The sequence below is a fragment of the Ranitomeya imitator genome, chromosome 4, assembly GCF_032444005.1.
Source record: "Ranitomeya imitator isolate aRanImi1 chromosome 4, aRanImi1.pri, whole genome shotgun sequence".
Classification (NCBI taxonomy): domain Eukaryota; kingdom Metazoa; phylum Chordata; class Amphibia; order Anura; family Dendrobatidae; genus Ranitomeya; species Ranitomeya imitator.
Window position 1 is genome coordinate 351089133 of NC_091285.1, and position 21732 is coordinate 351110864.

General features: G+C 40.8%; 1 protein-coding gene across 10 annotated transcripts in view; it reads right to left on the reverse strand.

The window, feature by feature from the left end:
* KIF21A (kinesin family member 21A) overlaps positions 1 to 21732 on the reverse strand; it is a 237285-nt gene that overhangs the window by 14025 nt on the left and 201528 nt on the right. For 6 of the 10 annotated variants that reach the window (XM_069765004.1, XM_069765003.1, XM_069765007.1 and 3 more), the window contains 4 exons: positions 14624 to 14760; positions 7941 to 8121; positions 6617 to 6781; positions 5934 to 6051 (listed from right to left, as the gene is read on the reverse strand). In XM_069765004.1, coding sequence (XP_069621105.1) covers positions 5934 to 6051; positions 6617 to 6781; positions 7941 to 8121; positions 14624 to 14760 — 601 coding nt within the window. Of the gene's footprint in view, positions 1 to 5933; positions 6052 to 6616; positions 6782 to 7940; positions 8122 to 14623; positions 14761 to 16264; positions 16304 to 21732 lie in introns of all 10 variants that reach the window. The other 4 variants (XM_069765002.1, XM_069765000.1, XM_069764999.1 and 1 more) reach the window with 1 other exon arrangement.

Here is a 21732-nt window from a genome sequence, read left to right on the forward strand (position 1 = left end):
TGCACTAGCGGCTTTGTTCAGAAAGGGTCTCTCTGAAGCTCTTAAGGATGTAATGGTGGGATTTCCTATGCCTGCTGGTTTGAATGAGTCTATGTCCTTGGCCATTCAGATCAGTCGTCGCTTGCGCGAGCGTAAATCTGTGCACCATCTGGCGGTACTGCCTGAGAGTAAACCTGAGCCTATGCAGTGCGACAGGACTATGACTAAAGTAGAACGGCAAGAACACAGACGTCTGAACAGACTGTGTTTCTATTGTGGTGATTCTACTCATGCTATTTCTAATTGTCCTAAACGCACTAGGCGGTTCGATAGCTCTGCCGTTATTGGTACTGTACAGTCCAAATTCCTTTTGTCCATTACCTTAATGTGCTCTTTGTCATCGTATTCTGTCATGGCGTTTGTGGATTCAGGCGCTGCCCTGAATCTGATGGATTTGGATTATGCTAAACGTTGTGGATTTTTCTTGGAGCCTTTGCGGTGTCCTATTCCGTTGAGAGGAATTGATGCTACACCTTTGGCCAAGAATAAGCCTCAGTACTGGGCCCAGCTGACCATGTGCATGGCTCCTGCACATCAGGAAGTTATTCGCTTTCTGGTACTGCATAATTTGCATGATGTGGTCGTGTTGGGGTTGCCATGGCTACAAACCCATAATCCAGTATTGGATTGGAACTCTATGTCGGTAACCAGCTGGGGTTGTCAGGGAGTACATGGTGATGTTCCATTTTTGTCTATTTCGTCATCCATTCCTTCTGACATCCCAGAGTTCTTGTCGGACTTTCAGGATGTATTTGAAGAGTCCAAGTCTGATGCCCTACCTCCGCATAGGAATTGTGATTGTGCTATCGATTTGATTCCTGGTAGTAAATTCCCTAAGGGTCGTTTATTTAATTTGTCCGTACCTGAACACACCGCTATGCGCAGTTATGTGAAGGAGTCCCTGGAGAAGGGACATATTCGCCCATCGTCGTCACCATTGGGAGCAGGGTTCTTTTTTGTAGCCAAGAAGGATGGTTCGCTAAGACCGTGTATTGATTACCGCCTTCTTAATAAGATCACTGTTAAGTTTCAGTATCCCTTGCCATTGATTTCTGACTTGTTTGCTCGGATTAAGGGGGCTAGTTGGTTTACTAAGATTGATCTTCGTGGTGCGTATAATCTGGTGAGAATCAGGCAGGGAGATGAATGGAAAACGGCATTTAATACGCCCGAGGGTCATTTTGAGTATCTGGTGATGCCGTTCGGACTTGCCAATGCTCCATCTGTTTTTCAGTCTTTTATGCATGACATTTTCCGTGAGTATCTGGATAAATTCTTGATTGTTTACTTGGATGACATTTTGATCTTCTCAGATGATTGGGAGTCTCATGTGAAGCAAGTCAGAATGGTTTTCCAGGTACTGCGTGCTAATTCCTTGTTCGTGAAGGGATCAAAGTGTCTCTTCGGTGTGCAGAAAGTTTCATTTTTGGGGTTCATCTTTTCCCCTTCTACTATCGAGATGGATCCGGTTAAGGTTCAGGCCATCCAGGATTGGACTCAGCCGACATCTCTAAAAAGTCTGCAGAAATTCCTGGGCTTTGCTAATTTTTATCGTCGCTTCATCTGTAATTTTTCTAGCATTGCCAGACCATTGACCGATTTGACCAAGAAGGGTGCTGATTTGGTTAATTGGTCTTCTGCTGCCGTGGAAGCTTTTCAGGAGTTGAAGCGTCGTTTTTGCTGTGCCCCTGTGTTGTGTCAACCTGATGTTTCTCTTCCGTTCCAGGTCGAGGTTGATGCTTCTGAGATTGGTGCAGGGGCGGTTTTGTCACAGAGAGGTTCTGGTTGCTCAGTGTTCAAACCATGTGCTTTCTTTTCCAGGAAATTTTCTGCTGCTGAGCGTAATTATGATGTGGGCAACCGAGAGTTGCTGGCCATGAAGTGGGCATTCGAGGAGTGGCGTCATTGGCTTGAGGGTGCTAAGCATCGCGTGGTGGTATTGACTGATCATAAGAACTTGACTTATCTCGAGTCTGCCAAGCGCTTGAATCCTAGACAGGCCCGTTGGTCGTTATTTTTTGCTCGTTTTGATTTTGTGATTTCATACCTTCCGGGCTCTAAAAATGTGAAGGCGGATGCTCTGTCTAGGAGTTTTGTGCCCGACTCTCCGGGGTTATCTGAGCCGGCGAGTATCCTCAAGGAAGGAGTCATTGTGTCTGCCATCTCCCCTGATTTGCGGAGAGTGTTGCAGAAATTTCAGGCTAATAAACCTGATCGTTGTCCGGCCGAGAAACTGTTCGTCCCTGATAGGTGGACTAGTAAAGTTATCTCTGAACTTCATTGTTCGGTGCTGGCCGGTCATCCAGGAATCTTTGGTACCAGGGAGTTGGTTGCTAGATCCTTCTGGTGGCCATCTCTGTCACGGGATGTGCGTGCTTTTGTGCAGTCCTGTGGAATTTGTGCTAGGGCTAAGCCCTGCTGTTCACGTGCCAGTGGGTTGCTTTTGCCCTTGCCGGTCCCGAAGAGGCCTTGGACACATATTTCGATGGATTTCATTTCTGACCTTCCCGTTTCTCAAAAAATGTCGGTCATTTGGGTGGTCTGTGATCGCTTTTCTAAAATGGTCCATCTGGTGCCCTTGGTTAAATTGCCTTCCTCCTCTGATTTGGTGCCTTTGTTCTTCCAGCATGTGGTTCGTTTACATGGCATTCCTGAGAATATTGTTTCTGACAGAGGTTCCCAGTTTGTCTCGAGGTTCTGGCGAGCCTTTTGTGGTAGGATGGGCATTGACCTATCTTTCTCCTCGGCCTTCCATCCTCAGACTAATGGCCAGACCGAACGAACCAATCAGACCTTGGAAACATATCTGAGATGTTTTGTTTCCGCTGACCAGGATGATTGGGTGTCATTTTTGCCGTTGGCTGAGTTCGCCCTTAATAATCGGGCCAGCTCGGCTACCTTGGTCTCTCCATTTTTCTGCAATTCTGGGTTCCATCCTTGTTTCTCTTCAGGACAGGTTGAGTCTTCGGACTGTCCTGGTGTGGATTCTGTGGTGGACAGGTTGCAGCAGATCTGGACTCAGGTAGTGGACAATTTGACCTTGTCCCAGGAGAAGGCTCAGCTTTTCGCTAATCGCAGACGCCGTGTGGGACCCCGACTTCGTGTTGGGGATTTGGTTTGGTTATCTTCTCGTCATATTCCTATGAAGGTTTCCTCTCCTAAATTTAAACCTCGTTTTATTGGTCCGTATAGGATTTCTGAGATTCTCAATCCGGTGTCTTTTCGTCTGACCCTCCCAGACTCCTTTTCCATACATAATGTATTCCATAGGTCGTTGTTGAGGAGATACGTGGCACCTATGGTTCCATCTGTGGAGCCTCCTGCCCCTGTTTTGGTGGAGGGGGAATTGGAGTATATTGTGGAGAAGATTTTGGATTCTCGTGTCTCTAGACGGAAACTCCAGTATCTGGTCAAATGGAAGGGTTATGCTCAGGAAGATAATTCCTGGGTTTTTGCCTCTGATGTCCATGCCCCAGATCTTGTTCGTGCCTTTCATGTGGCTCATCCTGGTCGGCCTGGGGGTTCTGGTGAGGGTTCGGTGACCCCTCCTCAAGGGGGGGGTACTGTTGTGAATTCTGTGGCTGAGTTCACTTCTGTGGTCACAAGTGGTATTGCAGTCTCTGGGCTTCCTCCCTCAGGTGTTTTGGTGAGCTCGTTGGCTGCCTTGCTATTTAGCTCCACCTGAGTCTGTCTTCCTTGCTCCTTGTCAATGTTCCAGTGTTGGATCTGAGCTACTGCATCTTTCCTTGGGCCTGCTGCTCTGCTAGATAAGTGCTTCTAGTTTGTTTTCTGTTTTTTTTCTGTCCAGCTTGCTATTGTCTTTTGCTGGAAGCTCTGAGAAGCAGAGGGGTGCACCGCCGTGCTGTTAGTTCGGCACGGTGGGTCTTTTTGCCCCTTTGCGTGGTTTTCGTTTTAGGGTTTTTTGTAGACTGCATAGTTCTCTTTGCTATCCTCGCTCTGTCTAGAATATCGGGCCTCACTTTGCTGAATCTATTTCATTCCTACGTTTGTCTTTTCATCTTGCTAACAGTCATTATATGTGGGGGGCTGCCTATTCCTTTGGGGTATTTCTCTGAGGTAAGTCAGGCTTGTATTTCTATCTTCAGGCTAGTCAGCTCCTCAGGCAGTGCCGAGTTGCATAGGTAGTTGTTAGGCGCAATCCACTGCTGCTTATAGTTGTGTGAGGATAGATCAGGTACTGCAGTCTACAGAGATTCCACGTCTCAGAGCTCGTCCTATTGTTTTTGGTTATTGCCAGATCTCTGTATGTGCGCTGATTACTGCACGCTGTGTTGCCTGATTGCCAGCCATAACACAGAGGCATTTAAATGGTTAACATAAGCAGATGAATCTCAGCTCCAGCCATGGCTGTTTGGGAAAGATGCCAGATACTTAAAGGGCTTCTCAGAGAATGAGAAAATGGTCACCCGAATATAATTCAAACTGCAGCCTGTCCTAATCATGTGTCAGTAGGAACTGCAGACTGAAGACGTACAGCTCCTGAAACCTCCGTCTCAACTGACAAGGCTGTCATATGTGAAGAAATAGATATCTTCTTCACTGAGCACAATGGGCTTATCAGCTTCATCCTCTTCATTGTTTATTTGTTTTCCAGTTGGGCGCATTCAGTCTCTGTGCACTGCTATAAAGCTGTCAGAAAGACAGAGGAGGATGAAGTGGGTGATCTTCTCATAAGAAACATATTTCTTTGCATATTGCAACAGTGCTCATGACCGCCAATGGGGTATATGTGATACAGCTCTTGTCTGCTGAGACACAGGTCTCAGGAACTGAATGTCTTCAGTCTGCAGCTCATACTGACATGTGACTAGGTCAAGCTGCTGTTAAAACAGCGTCTCTGATCTAATTCTCTCTCATTCTTGGAGAACCCATTTAATATAGCTGGTATCTGACGTTTGTGGAAAAAGCTCCGCTCCAGAGCACCGTCCACACACAGCACCCCAATACAGGATGCACAGTAAACCCATATGCACAAATGGCTTAAATTGGTTGTCAACCTCTTGGAACTTTGTTTTTTAGTTGCTTATGCATGTACTTGGGGCTAAAAATCATTTTTGCAATCCAGTTTCATAAAAAAATGTTTGTTTTGTTTCTTTTACAGGCTCTATATTTCCCTGCATATTAAACTTTGAAGAGGTCTGTGATCATAAATCAGTGGAGAGGAGCTAAAAAACAACAACCCACAGATCAATCCCATTGGGCCATCATTATGAGCTGACTGATGGATTCGCAGTTAATCAATTTTGCAGCAAGCAATAGACAGTGGAACACAGAGGCTACAGATAGCAAACTGTGCAGATTTTAAACTCAATTAATAAAATGATTTTTAGGCAAAATGCATACATTTAATGCTCCCAAAAGTGGACAACCACTTTAATAATGTTTGCAGTTTGTATTGTGAAATATGGTGACAGATCCACTAACGGTATGTGACTCCATATGTTCCTGTGGATGGCTGCTATAGGTCAAGACACTATAGTGATCATTTCAAGATTAGTTTGGAGTCACAGGCTTTCACAGCTCAGACATACATGGAGTCATGCTTAGGAGTCCAGCATATTCATGAGAGTGAATCTGTCACCTAGCAGAGGGAAGAATGGAAAAGAGATAGGTGATGCACAGTCAGTCCCACAAATTCATCTGAAGGGTTGTCAGATAAATGGCACAACATATTTTGCCTTGTTTCTTTTCTTAATTATTTTACGACCTGGAGGGATTACATGATGCCCTCAGCTAGGATATAGCATTTTACTAACAGATCTGTTCCCAATAACATTTACTAAACCCAACAATACATTTTATATAATTTCTGTACGCTTAACATTATTTTCTAACTACGGTTTACTATTAACCCAATAATATTGATTCCTTACCTTAATGTAATGATCTTTTGAGCCTGTAATAATGAGATCTTGGCCACTGGCAACCTGGTCTACCGTAAGACACATGACAGGTCCAAGATGTCCAGTTAATTTCCCTGTAGACTGAAACCTTTAAGGTGAAAATACATAGCAGCTGGTTAGATCTTAAAGATCACACTAGGATTCCAACAGAATAAAAATATCAGGTATACAAATTCATCCAGGACTTCTGCACTAATACCGCTATAAGTCATAATAAATGTCATGACCTATAAGAGACCTAGCATTACATAAATCACACACAATGAACATGGATAACAAATCTTTTAAGTCAAATTACACAATTAATATCAATCTTTCTGCTAATCTTCAAAACTGCCTCAGTGGGGTATTATTACATGATAGCATTGCTGAGAGTATTTGCACCCAGCAATAGTGGATATGAAAGCCATGTAATCATTGACCTCTGGCAGATCATCAGGCCCTGTCATGTACTGCCTGATACTGATAAATTGCATGGCATTTCTCATGTTTCACATGACCAACTACAGAGGTTTTTCTGCAATGCTCATCAGAATATAAATTCTCCCATTTTACTGTACTGAATAGAGCAGAATACCCATTTTACCTCTTCATTAGTTTAACCTTTCATTAATCTTATGGGTGAACACTACCTTCTTGTATATGAAAAGTACCTTTTCAGATCCCACATTCTCACGGCGTTGCCAGCAGCTGCATATAAGAAGGTGCCTGTAGGGTTCAGTGCAACTTGATTGATTTGGTTTTCACCAGGAGGAATGGTCACTGTCCTATTCTGGCTTCCTGCACAAGAATCCCACGCTGTCACCTGACCAGAAGATCTTACGATAGAAAAAAGATTTGACATTTGAAATAATTGTCTACTTATTTGTATACTGTGATGTAATGAGGTAGGTATGTGGCAATAACAACAAAAAAAAACCTCAAATGTAGAGGCATCAAAATCACCAAGGTACAAAATGATTTATTTGGATGCTGGAGGCCGTCAACAGTCCGTCATTTAATTATCGCACAGTAAATGCCATAAGAACAAAATGAAATTACCCAAATGTGCAGAATTGCTATTTTTTCAATTACACCAACAGTTTTATATGACATATTAAATACAGCCATTAAAAAATGCGTAAATCAAGCTTCGACAGAGCTATGTCAACTGAAAAATATTATGGGAGTAATAATAATGTCTAGGATTGTCAAGAAAAAACAGTCTAATGAGAGATATATATAGCAATGAAAGAAGCATTGCTTTCCTGTTAAATTCCCCACTTATATCATTTACCCCGTGGATCTTTGTTTACTTGCTGAAGCAGACATCATATTGATACACATAAATGCTGCGGCAGGGATTTAACAGGTATGTAATGCTTCTTCCACCATTTTATAGCGTTTTCCTACTTGGCCCATTCTTGGTTGCACCTAAACAACCCTAGTGAGCAAATTATGAGGCAAAATCAAAGTAGGACAACAATATTTCAAGTTCTGGAACATGGAGCATGCATTTTGGAAATATGGAGCTGGGGTCTATGCTTTGTATTCTTAGCGTTCAGAGAGTCCCCTGAATATAAATGTTCTACATCTCTAATAGTAATTATATAGTGCTCAGGTAAGGTGTTATCCAAGCATGCTTGTGTGCTAACCTGTTTGTTAGGCAACCCTTGCATGCCGAATACACTCGTTTAGCACCTGAGCGTGTTCGATAACACCTTATCCGAGCACGTTCGCTCATCACTAATCTCTAATATTGAAATTACTTTCCTATTAGTCTTTGTCTCTCTTCCTGTTAGGTTAGTAGCTTCTGAAAGACTTGAACTGCAGACCACATTACTCCATGGTGACAATCCTTCAGATCACCTATGTCCCCAATTTATTATTAAGTATTAACAATAAACTCGACCATATCTTTATGCATTCAACAGTGGCACATTGTTGGCCGTTAAGATATTTTTAATTTATGTAAAAAGCAAACCGTAAAATACTTACGTAAGTGTACGGATGCATTTTGCGGAATCTCTGATGTCCCACACCTTAATGTAAGATGTTGACACTGTAAATACTAGACTGGTGTAGTTACAATACTTCACAGACACCACATTATTTGGATGACCTCCAAGAGACATAATTTCCTGACCAGTGACAAGATTCCATACTTTACAAGTCCGATCTGAAAGAGAGAAAAAAATTAAGTTAGTTTATGCTGCAAGGAACTTCTTATAACTACTGCATGCATACACTGATAATATATGAAAAGTGAACTCAGTAGGTACTTTATGGAGACAGGCCTTTTTAACTTGGCACTGATGTACTATTTTCCTTCATCAGGAACACCACAGGAAGAAGAGGTGGATGTGTTCCTGTGGTGTTCCTGATGAAGGAGTCTTGAACTCTGAAACGCTTAGAATAATAAAGCCACATGTACTAATAATTCTGGAATTCTAGTGATTCAGCAGCGCAGAAATTTACCACAATCATCCAAATCTCTATCTAACTTTTTAAAAACGAACAGCTTGAGTAAACTGGTGAGAAGATGAATGTGGGGCTGAAAGTTTTTTCAATCCCTTAGTAGTGATGGACATTATAATTCACTTGTATTCACAAGTGATGTCCAAAGGGAACCGGTCACCAGAACAATGCAGTCCATTCTGCAGGCATCATGTTCTAGAGCAGTGGGGGCTCAGTAGATGTTTTATACATAGGTTTGTGAGAAAATATTAAGTATAATCTGTGTTGTAGTCATTTAACTCTCTGCTTTTTCTAGGATTTTAGGCCCAGTGGGTGGTCCTATCAGTGTATACTGAGAAAGCGGCCAATCACAGATAGGACCGCCCACTGGACTGAAAATCCCAGAAAGAGCAGAGGGTTAAATGATAAAAACAAGTTACACTGAATCTTTTCTCACAAAACTATATATCAGTGTAACTTGTTTTTATCATTTAACCCTCTGCTGTTTCTGGGATGGATTTTCAGTCCAGTGGGCAGTCCTATCAGTGACTGACAGCTTTCTTTGCATAAGTGTTCATACAGAGATAACTATCAGTCACTGATAGGACTGCCCACTGGACTGAATCTCAGAAAGAGGAGAAGATTAAATGAATAAAACACAGGTTATACTAAATCTTTTCTCACAAAACTATATATCAATCTGCTCAGTTCCCCCTGCTCTAAATTATGGTGCCTGCAGATTGGACTGTATTTTCATGGTGACTGGTTCCCTTTATATTTCAAAAGACTGACCGTCACATCCAAACATAGACTAAGTGTGAACAGGTGCTGAACCTAGAGTCGCCAACTCGTATGTAGTCAAGTAAACAAAGGCAGCACACTGCTGCGCTAAAACATGCAAAAATGAAACACGAAAATTGAACTGCATTACTGCACTAGAAATATGAAAAATGAGAGCGTTTAGCGCATAAAAATGGCTAATTTTATGTGTACCTGGTAGCCACATTACGGCATCTCTCTTATTCCAGGTCCTAAACTTGCATTTCCTCGCTGAGAATAAACGTCTTTATCTGAATGGGTACCTGTGAAACCTCTTCTTAGACTAAAATTCTCTCTCTCTCTCTCTCTATGGAGGGGTAATGGACCTGCTGTAATTAACCCCTTTACCCCCAAGGGTGGTTTGCACGTCAATGACCAGGCCAATTTTTACAATTCTGACCACTGTCCCTTTATGAGGTTATAACTCTGGAACGCTTCAACGGATCCTGGTGATTCTGACATTGTTTTCTCGTGACATATTGTACTTCATGATAGTGTTAAAATATATTTGATAGTACCTGCGTTTATTTGTGAAAAAAACGGAAATTTGGCGAAAATTTTGAAAATTTCGCAATTTTCAAAATTTGAATTTTTATGCAATTAAATCACAGAGATATGTCACACAAAATACTTAATAAGTAACATTTCCCACATGTCTCCTTTACATCAGCATAATTTTGGAACCAAATTTTTTTTTTGTTAGGGAGTTATAAGGGTTAAAAGTGGACCAGCAATTTCTCATTTTTACAACACCATTTTTTTTTTAGGGACCACATCTCATTTGAAGTCATTTTGAGGGGTCTATATGATAGAAAATACCCAAGTGTGACACCATTCTAAAAACTGCACCCCTCAAGGTGCTCAAAACCACATTCAAGAAGTTTATTAACCCTTCAGGTGTTTAATAGGAATTTTTGGAATGTTTAAATAAAAATGAACATTTAACTTTTTTTCACAAAAAAATTACTTCAGCTCCAATTTGTTTTATTTTACCAAGGGTAACAGGAGAAAATGGACCCCAAAAGTTGTTGTCCAATTTGTCCTGAGTACGCTGATACCCCATATGTGGCAGTAAACCACTGTTTGGGCGCATCGGAGAGCTCGGAAGGGAAGGAGCGCCGTTTGACTTTTCAATGCAAAATTGACAGGAATTGAGATGGGACGCCATGTTGCGTTTGGAGAGCCACTGATGTGCCTAAACATTGAAACCCCCCACAAGTGACACCATTTTGGAAAGTAGACCCCCTAAGGAACTTATCTGGATGTGTGGTGAGCACTTTGACCCACCAAGTGCTTCACAGAACTTTATAATGCAGAACCGTAAAAATAAAAAATCATATTTTTTCACAAAAATTATATTTTTGCCCCCAATTTTTTATTTTTCCAAGGGTAAGAGAAGAAATTGGACCCCAAAAGTTGTTGTCCAATTTGTCCCGAGTATGCTGATACCCCATATGTGTCAGTAAACCACTGTTTGGGCGCATGGGAGAGCTCGGAAGGGAAGGAGCGCCATTTGACTTTTCAATGCAAAATTGACAGGAATTGAGATGGGACGCCATGTTGCGTTTGGAGAGCCACTGATGTGCCTAAACATTGAAACCCCCCACAAGTGACACCATTTTGGAAAGTAGACCCCCTAAGGAACTTATCTAGATGTGTGGTGAGCACTTTGACCCACCAAGGGCTTCACAGAAGTTTATAATGCAGAGCCATAAAAATAAAACAAAATTTTTTTCCCACAAAAATTATTTTTTAGCCCCCAGTTTTGTATTTTCCCAAGGGTAACAGGAGAAATTGGACCCCAAAAGTTGTTGTCCAATTTGTCCTGAGTACGCTGATACCCCATATGTGGGGGGGAACCACCGTTTGGGCGCATGGGAGGGCTCGGAAGGGAAGGAGCGCCATTTGGAATGCAGACTTAGATGGAATGGTCTGCAGGCGTCACATTGCGTTTGCAGAGCCCCTAATGTACCTAAACAGTAGAAACCCCCCACAAGTGACACCATTTTGGAAAGTAGACCCCCTAAGGAACTCATCTTGATGTGTTGTGAGAGCTTTGAACCCCCAAGTATTTCACTTCAGTTTATAACGCAGAGCCGTGCAAATAAAAAATATTTTTTTTTCCACAAAAATTATATTTTAGCCCCCAGTTTTGTATTTTTCCAAGGTTAGCAGGAGAAATTGGACCCTAAATGTTGTTGTCCAATTTGTCCTGAGTACGCTGATACCCGATATGTGGGGGGGAACCACCGTTTGGGCGCATGGGAGGGCTCGGAAGGGAAGGAGCATCATTTGGAATGCAGATTTAGATGGATTGGTCTGCAGGCGTCACATTGCGTTTGCAGAGCCCCTAATGTACCTAAACAGTAGAAACCCCCCACAAGTGACCCCATATTGGAAACTAGACCCCTCAATGAACTTATCTAGATGTGTTGTGAGAACTTTGAACCCCCAAGTGTTTCACTACAGTTTATAACGCAGAGCCGTGAAAATAAAAAATCTTTTTGTTTTCCCACAAAAATTATTTTTTAGCCCCCAGTTTTGTATTTTCCCAAGGGTAACAGGAGAAATTGGACCACAAAAGTTGTTGTCCTATTTGTCCTGAGTACGCTGATACTCCATATGTTGGGGTAAACCCCTGTTTGGGCACACGGGAGAGCTCGGAAGGGAAGGAGCACTGTTTTACTTTTTCAACGCATAATTGGCTGGAATTGAGATCGGACGCCATGTCGTGTTTGGAGAGCCCCTGATGTGCCTAAACAGTGGAAACCCCCCAATTATAACTGAAACCCTAATCCAAACACACCCCTAACCCTAATTCCAACGGTAACCCTAACCACACCTCTAACCCTGACACACCCCTAACCCTAATCCCAACTGTAAATATAATCTTAAACCCTAACCCTAACTTTAGCCCCAACCCTAACTGTAGCCCCAACCCTAACCCTAACCCTAACCCTAATCCTAGCCCTAACCCTAATGGGAAAATGGAAATAAATACATTTTTTTTTATTTTTCCCTAACTAAGGGGATGATGAAGGGGGGTTTGATTTACTTTTATAGCTGGTTTTTTAGCGGATTTTTATGATTGGCAGCCGTCACACACTGAAAGACGCTTTTTATTGCAAAAAATATTTTTTGCAATACCACATTTTGAGAGCTATAATTTTTCCATATTTTGGTCCACAGTGTCATGTGAGGTCTTGTTTTTTGCGGGACGAGTTGTCGTTTTTATTGGTAACATTTTCGGGCACGTGACATTTTTTGATCGCTTTTTATTCCGATTTTTGTGAGGAAGAATGACCAAAAACCAGCTATTCATGAATTTCTATTGGGGGAGGCGTTTATACCGTTCCGCGTTTGGTAAAATTGATAAAGCAGTTTTATTCTTCGGGTCAGTTAGATTACAGCGACACCTCATTTATATCATTTTTTTATGTTTTGGCGCTTTTATACGATAAAAACTATTTTACAGAAAAAATAATTATTTTTGCATCGCTTTATTCTCAGGACTATAACTTTTTTATTTTTTTGCTGATGATGCTGTATGGCGGCTCGTTTTTTGCGGGACAAGATGACGTTTTCATCGGTACCATGGTTATTTATATCTGTCTTTTTGATCGCGTGTTATTCCACTTTTTGTTCGGCGGTATGATAATAAAGCGTTTTTTGCCTCGTTTTTTTTTTCTTTTTTTCTTACGGTGTTTACTGAAGGGGTTAACACGTGTGGCCAGTTTTATAGGTCGGGTCGTTACGGACGCGGCGATACTAAATATGTGTACTTTTATTGGTTTTTTTTTTTTTTTTAGATGAAGAAATGTATTTACGGGAATAATATTTTTTTTTTTTTCATTATTTTGGAATATTTTTATTTATTTTTTTTACAGATTTGGAAATTTTTTTTTAACTTTTTTATTTTGTCCCGGGGGGGACATCACAGATCAGTGATCTGACAGTTTGCACAGCACTCTGTCAGATCAGTGATCTGATAGCAGTGCAGGCTGCTTCACAGTGCCTGCTCTGAGCAGGCTCTGTGAAGCCACCTCCCTCCCTGCAGGACCCGGATCCGCGGCCATCTTGGATCCGGGGCTGGAGGAAGCAGGGAGGGAGGTGAGACCCTCGCAGCAACGCGATCACATCGCGTTGCTGCGGGGGGCTCAGGGAAGCCCGCAGGGAGCCCCCTCCCTGCGCGGTGCTTCCCTGCACCGCCGGCACATCGCGATCATGTTTGATCGCGGTGTGCCAGGGGTTAATGTGCCGGGGGCACAGCTGACACCCGGCCGCGATCGGCGGCGCTCCCCCCGTGAGCGCTGCCGATCGCTATGACGTACTATCCCGTCCAGGGTCAGATAAGCCCAGGGCACCTCGACGGGATAGTACGTCTAAGGTCACAGAGGGGTTAAAACACCTGTGACTAGGAGGCGGAGTGCTCAGTCAGAAGGCTAAAGAATACATTTCAAAAGACTGACCATCACATCCAAACATAGACTAAGTGTGAACAGGTGCTGAACCTAGAGTCGCCAACTCATATGTAGTCAAGTAAATAAGGCAGCACACTGCAGCGCTAAAACATGCAAACATGAAACACGAAAATTGAACTGCATTACTGCACTAGAAATATGAAAAATTAGAGCGTTTAGCGCATAAAAATGGCCAATTTTATGTGTACCTGGTAGCCATATTTGCCTTATTTACTTGACTGCATATGAGTTGGCGACTCTAGGTTCAGCACCTGTTCACTCTTAGTCTATGTTTGGATGTGACGGTCAGTCTTTTGAAATGTATTCTTTAGCCTTCTGACTGAGCACTCCGCCTCCTAGTCACAGGTGTTTTAATTACAGCAGGTCCATTACCCCTCCATAGAGAGAGAGAGAATTTTAGTCTAAGAAGAGGTTTCACAGGTACCCATTCAGATGGAGACGTTTATTCTCAGCGAGGAAAGGCAAGTTTAGGACCTGTTATAAGAGAGATGCCATAAAGTGGCTACCAGGTACACATAAAATTGGCCATTTTTATGCGCTAAACGCTCTCATTTTTCATATTTCTAGTGCAGTAATGCAGTTCAATTTTCGTGTTTCATGTTTGCATGTTTTAGCGCTGCAGTGTGCTGCCTTATTTACTTGGTTCCCTTTATAATCCTACATAAGGAAAGAAACGTAATTAACTTTTGCATCAAGTACGAAAACTTTTTCACCAAATTTGAAGAACATCCAAACATCATTATATTATACACCCTAATACCCATTGAAATGTTGATAACCATACTAAGTATGTGAACTAAATAGCTATTAAAGCTAGAAGGGAGTAACTCATACCTAAAACCAATGACATTTCACATTAACTAGAAATACATGGAATATTAGCTGTCAGCTTGTATTTATACAGAAAAAAATAATGTGGCTGACCTTTAGAGCCAGTGAACAGAAGATCATCAGTAGCATCTACACAAAGCACAGCCTTGTTGTGCCCTTCAGCTATATGGATACACTGTATAAGGGATGATCTGTTGCCTTTGCACGAAGGAAATGGGTTAATTACGCCCCTGGAGAGAAGAAGACATTTGTGTTAATGCTGCTCATTAAAAGTAATCTCACAATTTCTGCTACTCAATATACAACACATGCAGTAATTGCGATTATTAAACATCAACAGGTTTGCGCGTGCACAAAAGTAACGTTATAGTAATTAATACACATGAGGTTTATGGGGATTCTTGAACATGCTGTCAGCCATAATACACGCTTGGTGTAAATAAAGCAAGGTAGCAAAGGTTAAAAAAAAAAAAAAGTAACGCATCCTAAATAAAAAGTGCATAAAATAGCATTTAAGATACATGCATATACAATTTGTATTTCTGTCTCAAAACTACGCCCACTATTTCCTCTATTACCTCCCCCAGCCTTCCTTTATGAAAGTAATGCCAAATGGAATAAGAATCCATTGAAGAATAGTCAGTTGAATAAGGGGTATCGGTGGGATTGGATGACAGTCCAATGTTTATGGGGGTCTCCTGACAGATGTTATCAGGGTTGAGACGGATCCAGCCTGGAGGATTTCTAATGGCCCATTTGGTCTATGATTGATAAGCAGATGCCAGATTAGTCCGACAGCGACGCTCTTATAGAGACCACGGGAATCCTTAGCCGAGCGTCCTGCTATATGGTGGAGTCTTGAGAGACAGCTATCTAATATCTATGAAGGCCTTACAGCTAGGTGGCATATAGATTCTCCATTCCCAATAATGCATTTGGCTCTTATTCACATTATCAGAACGGACACCTGAAGCATACCCGTAATAATGGTATATGAGGTTCTGATTCACTTTTGGAGCCAGAATCATCATTTGCGATTTTTTTTTTTAAGTCACTTTTTCTTTTTTTGTCTTGTGGGATCCGCTGGCGTTTTTATTGTGCCAAATTCATAAAAATGGAGCATGTGGGTCATCAATTTTGGCAAAATCAGATATGCTCTTGCTTTGTGTCCTTAACTTGTTTTTGCCAAAAAACAGTTGCATCTTTTTCTAAAACCTCGCTAAAATTGCCCACATAAAATCTTAAGATGTAAACATCGGGGAACATTTTCTACAGTATATATGCCAGAATCTGCAACTCATCCAGAGAAATTATGGCTAACACTGAAAACACGAGTGGTCGATCTAAGAAGGCAAGGCGTAAAATGTAACACTGCACCAAAAATATGGCACAATTATGGCACACATTATGGATGCAACTGTCTAGCTTACACAGTCTACAAATTAGACAGATTCCATAAATACGCCCCACTGAGCTTTCAGGAAATGGCGGCTTACTACTGCTATTGTAGATATCATTCACATACACCTAAAATAAAATGTCAACGTCAGCAAGCAAAATTATAACAGACTGAAATTAATAACTCAAATTATATCTATTTACAAGACACCAGATGCAGGGAACAAGAGAACGGTAGTAAGTGAAGCATAAGAACAAAAAATAAGTACCGTAGTCATGCAGAAAATAAAAGTAACGTTACTTGCAACAAGTAAAAGTGTACAAGGAAATCTGTACCTGTGTACCTCGGACAGAGAGGAATCACTTTCATCAGACCTACAAAGATCAGTAGTAGAGAGTGCAAGAGGAAAGAATACAGATATCAGAAGGGTAAAGTCTCCACCAGTGATAGGAGATACAGGAACAGCCCCTGACCACATGAAAAACAAAGATGTGTACTAGTGCCATGGGGCACATTTCTACTAAAATCGCCCGAAAAGACTGCAAAATTGCACTGTGAAAATAAACAACTGTAGTGTTTGAATGGAAGCAAATAAATACAAAATAATGTGGTGGCCCAGAAGAACTAAACGCTTCTCCCATCTTAAACACAGCAGTCTTGTGTATGCCTCTGAACAAAAAAAAATAAATAGGAAAGCAGATTTGCAATATCAAAAATTGTTTGACATTAATTTGAGGGCATGTTAGAACCATAAAATCTTCTATGAATCAAGTTAAAATGTTAATTAATGTTAGAGCGATACCAACTAAGCGACAAATATGACAACATGATAGAGGGGGAAACTGAATGCACTTATGTTAATTAAAAATGTATAATTTTTTTTAAGTAACATTATGATAAAATACAATCTCATTAAGCATGAAGAAAAGCCAATAATGTGGGATAATAATGGTATATCCTGCTATTACGGTATTTCAGTCTTTTCAGCTTTAGTTACCGTAAGTCCATGCCATCACAACCACCTTGTGCACACTGATTTTTTTTTTTTTAAAGGAATCTTTCAAAGCAGTTTCAACAAAAAAAAAAAAACACCTAAAAAAAAATCACTAAAAAATACTTTAAAGTCTCATCCTATTTATTTCTATTGTGAAACCATTTTGCTGTTCATATGTTCAGTTTTTTCTTTTTACCTTTTTCCTTCTGCTTTAAATTTTGCAAAATGCCTAGAGGGACAAAAGACGGTGAGTGTCACTTGTTTTAAGTGTCTTCTGATGGAAATCACTCACAGTGAATTAAAAGTGATGCCCAGTTTGGTGCAGTTTACATAATATCTTACAATGGAAGATATTAAATCGTTTCTGAATCTTTTTTTTTTTTTAAGGAAATTATAATGCCATTTCCTACTGAACGTGCTATTTTTAGTTTTATGGGAGACATAAGGTAGTGGATGGATAGTAAACTGCTCAATGTGTGCAGCTGCCTGCAGCTGATAAGCTGCTCAGTAAATGGAGTGAATGTAAGAAATGCTCACCAGAGCGTGATCTCCTAGATACACGGAGAAGCAGACTGATAAACAGTAGCCACACGCCAATGTATTACCAACATGAACCAATCCGCTAGTCATCTCCTATTTCCATGTTTAAGAGATTTAAAACAAACGCATTGTTTAATACAGCTACAGTGGGGAAAAAAGTATTTAGTCAGCAACCAATTGTGCAAGGTCTCCCACTTAAAAAGACGAGAGAGGCCTGTAATTGACATCATAGGTAGACCACAACTATGAGAGTCAAAATGAGAAAACAAATCCAGAAAACCACCTTGTCTGATTTGGCAAGATTTATTTTGCAAATTATGGTGGAAAAATAAATATTTGGTCATTAACAAAAGTTAATCTCAATATTTTGTTATATATCCTTTGTTGGCAATGACAGAGGTCAAACGTTTTCTGTAAGTCTTCACAAGGTTGGCACACACTGTTGGTGGTATGCTGGCCCATTTCTCCATGCAGATCTCCTCTAGAACAGTGATGTTTTGGGCCTGTCGCTGGGTAACATGGAGATTCAACTCCCTCCAAAGGTATTCTATGGGGTTGAGATCTGAAGACTGGCTAGGCCACTCCAGGTCCTTCATGTTCTCCTTACGAAGCCACTCCTTCATTGCCCTGGTGGTGTGCTTGGGATCATTATCATGCTGAAAGACCCATCCACATTTAATCTTCAATGCCCTTGCTGATGGAAGGAGGTTTGCACTCAAAATTTCACGACATGTGGCCCCATTCATTCTTTCATGTACATGGATCAGTCGCCCTGGTCGCTTTACAGAGAAACAGTCCCAAAGCATGATGTTGCCACCGCCATGCTTCACAGTAGGTATGGTGTTCTTTGGATGCAACTCCGCATTCTGTCTCCTCCAAACAGGAGTTTTATTTCTACCAAACAGTTCTACTTTGGTTTCATCAGACCATATGACATTCTCCAAATACTCTTCTGGATAATCCAAATGCTCTCTAGCAAACTTCAGACGGGTTCGGACATGTACTGGCTTAAGTAGGGGGACACGTCTGGCACTGCAGGATCTGAGTCCCTGGTGGCGTAGAGTGTTACTGATGGTAGCCTTTCTTATGGAGGTCCCAGCTCTATGCAAGTCATTCACTAGGTCCCCCGGTGTGGTTCTGGGATTTTTGCTCACCATTCTTGTGACCATTTTGACCCCACGGGGTGAGATCTTGTGTGGAGCCCCAGATCGAGGAAGATTATCAGTGGTCTTGTATGTCTCCAATTTTCTTATTATTGCTCCAACAGTTGATTTCATCACACCAAGCTGCTTGCCTACTGCAGATTCAGTCTTCCCAGCCTGGTGCAAGGCTAGAATTTTGTTTCTGGTGTCCTTCAACAGCTCTTTGGTCTTCACCATATTATCGTTTGGAGTGTGACTGTTTGAGGTTATGGACAGGTGTCTTTTATACTGATAAGTTCAAACAGGTGCCATTACTACAGGTAATGAGTGGAGGACAGAGGAGCTTCTTAAAAAAGAAGTTACAGGTCTGTGAGAGCCAGAAATGTTGCATGTTTTTAGGAGACCAAATACTTATTTTCCACCATAATTTACAAAATAATCTTGCCAAACCAGACAAGGTGATTTTCTGGATATGTTTTTGCATTTTGACTCTCATAGTTATGGTCTACCTATGATGTAAATTACAGGCCTCTCTCATCTTTTTAAGTGGGAGAACTTGCACAATTGGTGGCTAACTAAATACTTTTTTCCCCACTGTACATTAAAGAAGTTTAAAGGCTACACACACTTCTGCACAATATTTTTTAATGACTCATTGGTTAATAAATGTAGGAATATAAAGAAGTTTGACAATTTGTTGTCTTTAAAAAAATGTTCCTGTGACAAAATAACCTTATAAATATGCCCATGCTATGTAATGTGTTATAATATGCACATGTGAGCTCATTATAAATCAAGTGACACACGAACTCTGGTTGACGTGTTAACGGTTAAGACACGGACTTGATTTATGATGAGCTTACAGTACTGGTGACACAGTAAAACACATGATCCTGTGATAAAACAAACACTTGATCCTGTGATAAAACGAACACGCAAAAAAATGTGTTCCCTCACTCAGAAAAACGAGTCCCTGTCATGTCATATGTATACTGACATATGTTTTTTATTCTGACTAGGAGCTGTGTATTTGCGCAACAAGCACAGCAAATTACATAGTACATAGCAGGCGTACATTTATAAGATTCCCTCAGAACAGGAACATTTCTTTTAAACACATCCAATTGTGGAACATAATAATATTCCAAGATCTATTGGTTATAATGTACTTTGTTAGTGGGACAACCCTTTTAAGTCACTTTCTAACTAATATAAAAAATGTTCTACTATTTTACTGTTGTACAGTGAGTCATTTAGCTAGCCTAATGCGCTGTAATGCAATATCCACCAGAGATCCTGTTCTTGGTTCTGATGGCTCTCTGTCTGCTCCCCCTCTCCATACTTTCAATGTTAGTGATAACAGAAAGCAGGGTAGAGAGTTATACACAAATCTGCAGTTAAAAACAGAGGGTAAAGAATTTAAAGTCCAATGGTGAGCTGAGAAGACAGGCTATAGACAAGGAAAAAGCACATGGAGAAGAAACAAGGATAGAATTGATGCTGATACATAGTAGGGAAGATAGCATCATGGACACAAAGAGCTCCTATCCAGAAATGCATTACAGGGAGGAACACTCCCACAATAGAAAAAAGTGAAAATTAAATTGGGCTACGAACGGCACTTCAAGTTAACACTAAAGCATATCAGGGGTTTAAAAATTAATAAATGAATGGAAACTTGAAACTGAAACTTGGCACAATTGTATTAGCTTAAGGTAACCACTACCATAGGTAAAGATATTTTTTCCATGTCAAAAGGAGTCTATAGCCTTGAAAAAAACAAAAAATAAAGAAACGTTAAAATTAAAATAATGGAAATCTGGAGGTCGAAATGGGTCAATAAAGTGCTGGTATTATCCCACCAAGTCACGTTTCTGGTGCTTCGTTTAATTCCTACAAAGGGATTTACAACCGTGCATGTGCAAATGCCCAATACTTTGCACAAAGAAGGAAAATGTTAATTAACAGGATCATAGAGAGCTGAACTCCATGTGCAATGATCATAGCTTTCTTCAGGAATTTGGGTTTTACATGTTAACCAATCTTATCTTGTCATTAATTTGACAGTCTAATTCTAATGCACCACCATAATTTGGGAGCAGGTTAGTGGTTGATTGTATTACTTGTAAGAAAAGGTCTAGTCTTCTTGTAACATTTTAAGCAATTCTGTTCTCACCTACAGCAGTTTTTCTTTTTAATTAACACATTTTAATGACCCGCTTTATGCAATCTACAATATAGTAAGTACATTAGATTACATTGCCATAGACATTCAAAGATAAAGAACAGAAATAAGGGGGGTGGTGGGGGTGAGGCAGCATATCCAGTAAAATGAACCTTTTATTAACTCTTGCGGCATTTCAGCGCTAATGAGATTTTGTCTGATGGATAAAGTTCACAGAGGAATGCACCCCCTCATTCAATTGCCAGTGTGCTGCTTCAATGATAAATACCAATGACAAAAACTATTGTGACACCTACGGGATCTTTTATGATATTTTATTCTAAATCCATAGGCATTAATATGTTCTCCTTCCCCACTCCCCCAACCTTCCTGCCTTTACGACCATAACAGCTTTGAGTCTTCTGGGAGAAGAGAAAATGCCCTGTGCTTGGGATTTATTGCAATGTGTTCACCTTCCTAGGCAGAGTAGTTCATCTCTTTGCAGTTAAAATTATTTCAGAACAAATAATACTTCCTATGTGAGGAGTTTTGCATCAACTTATCTTTTATTCATACAGAACTAAACAACGGAAGCAGAATCCTTCAGTCAGGGACAAATACACTTCATCGACAAAAGTATTCGACCACACATTACACCCCATTCTCGAGCCAGGGGCAATCATATGGAGTTGGTCCATCAACTCTCTGTAGCTATAACAGCTTCCATAATTCTGGGAAAACCTTTTAGAAAATGTTAGATTGTGCCTGTAGGAATTTGTCATGTATTCATCCAGAACATCACTCAGACAATGATGTTGGATGAGACAGCCTTGCTCACAATACCTGTATAATTCATCCCAAATGTGGCATTCAGCACAGGGGTCTCAGAGGGCCATTAAGTTCTTCCCAACCATACACCTAAACATGATTTTACGGAACTTGCTTTGTCCAGGTGTTCACTAA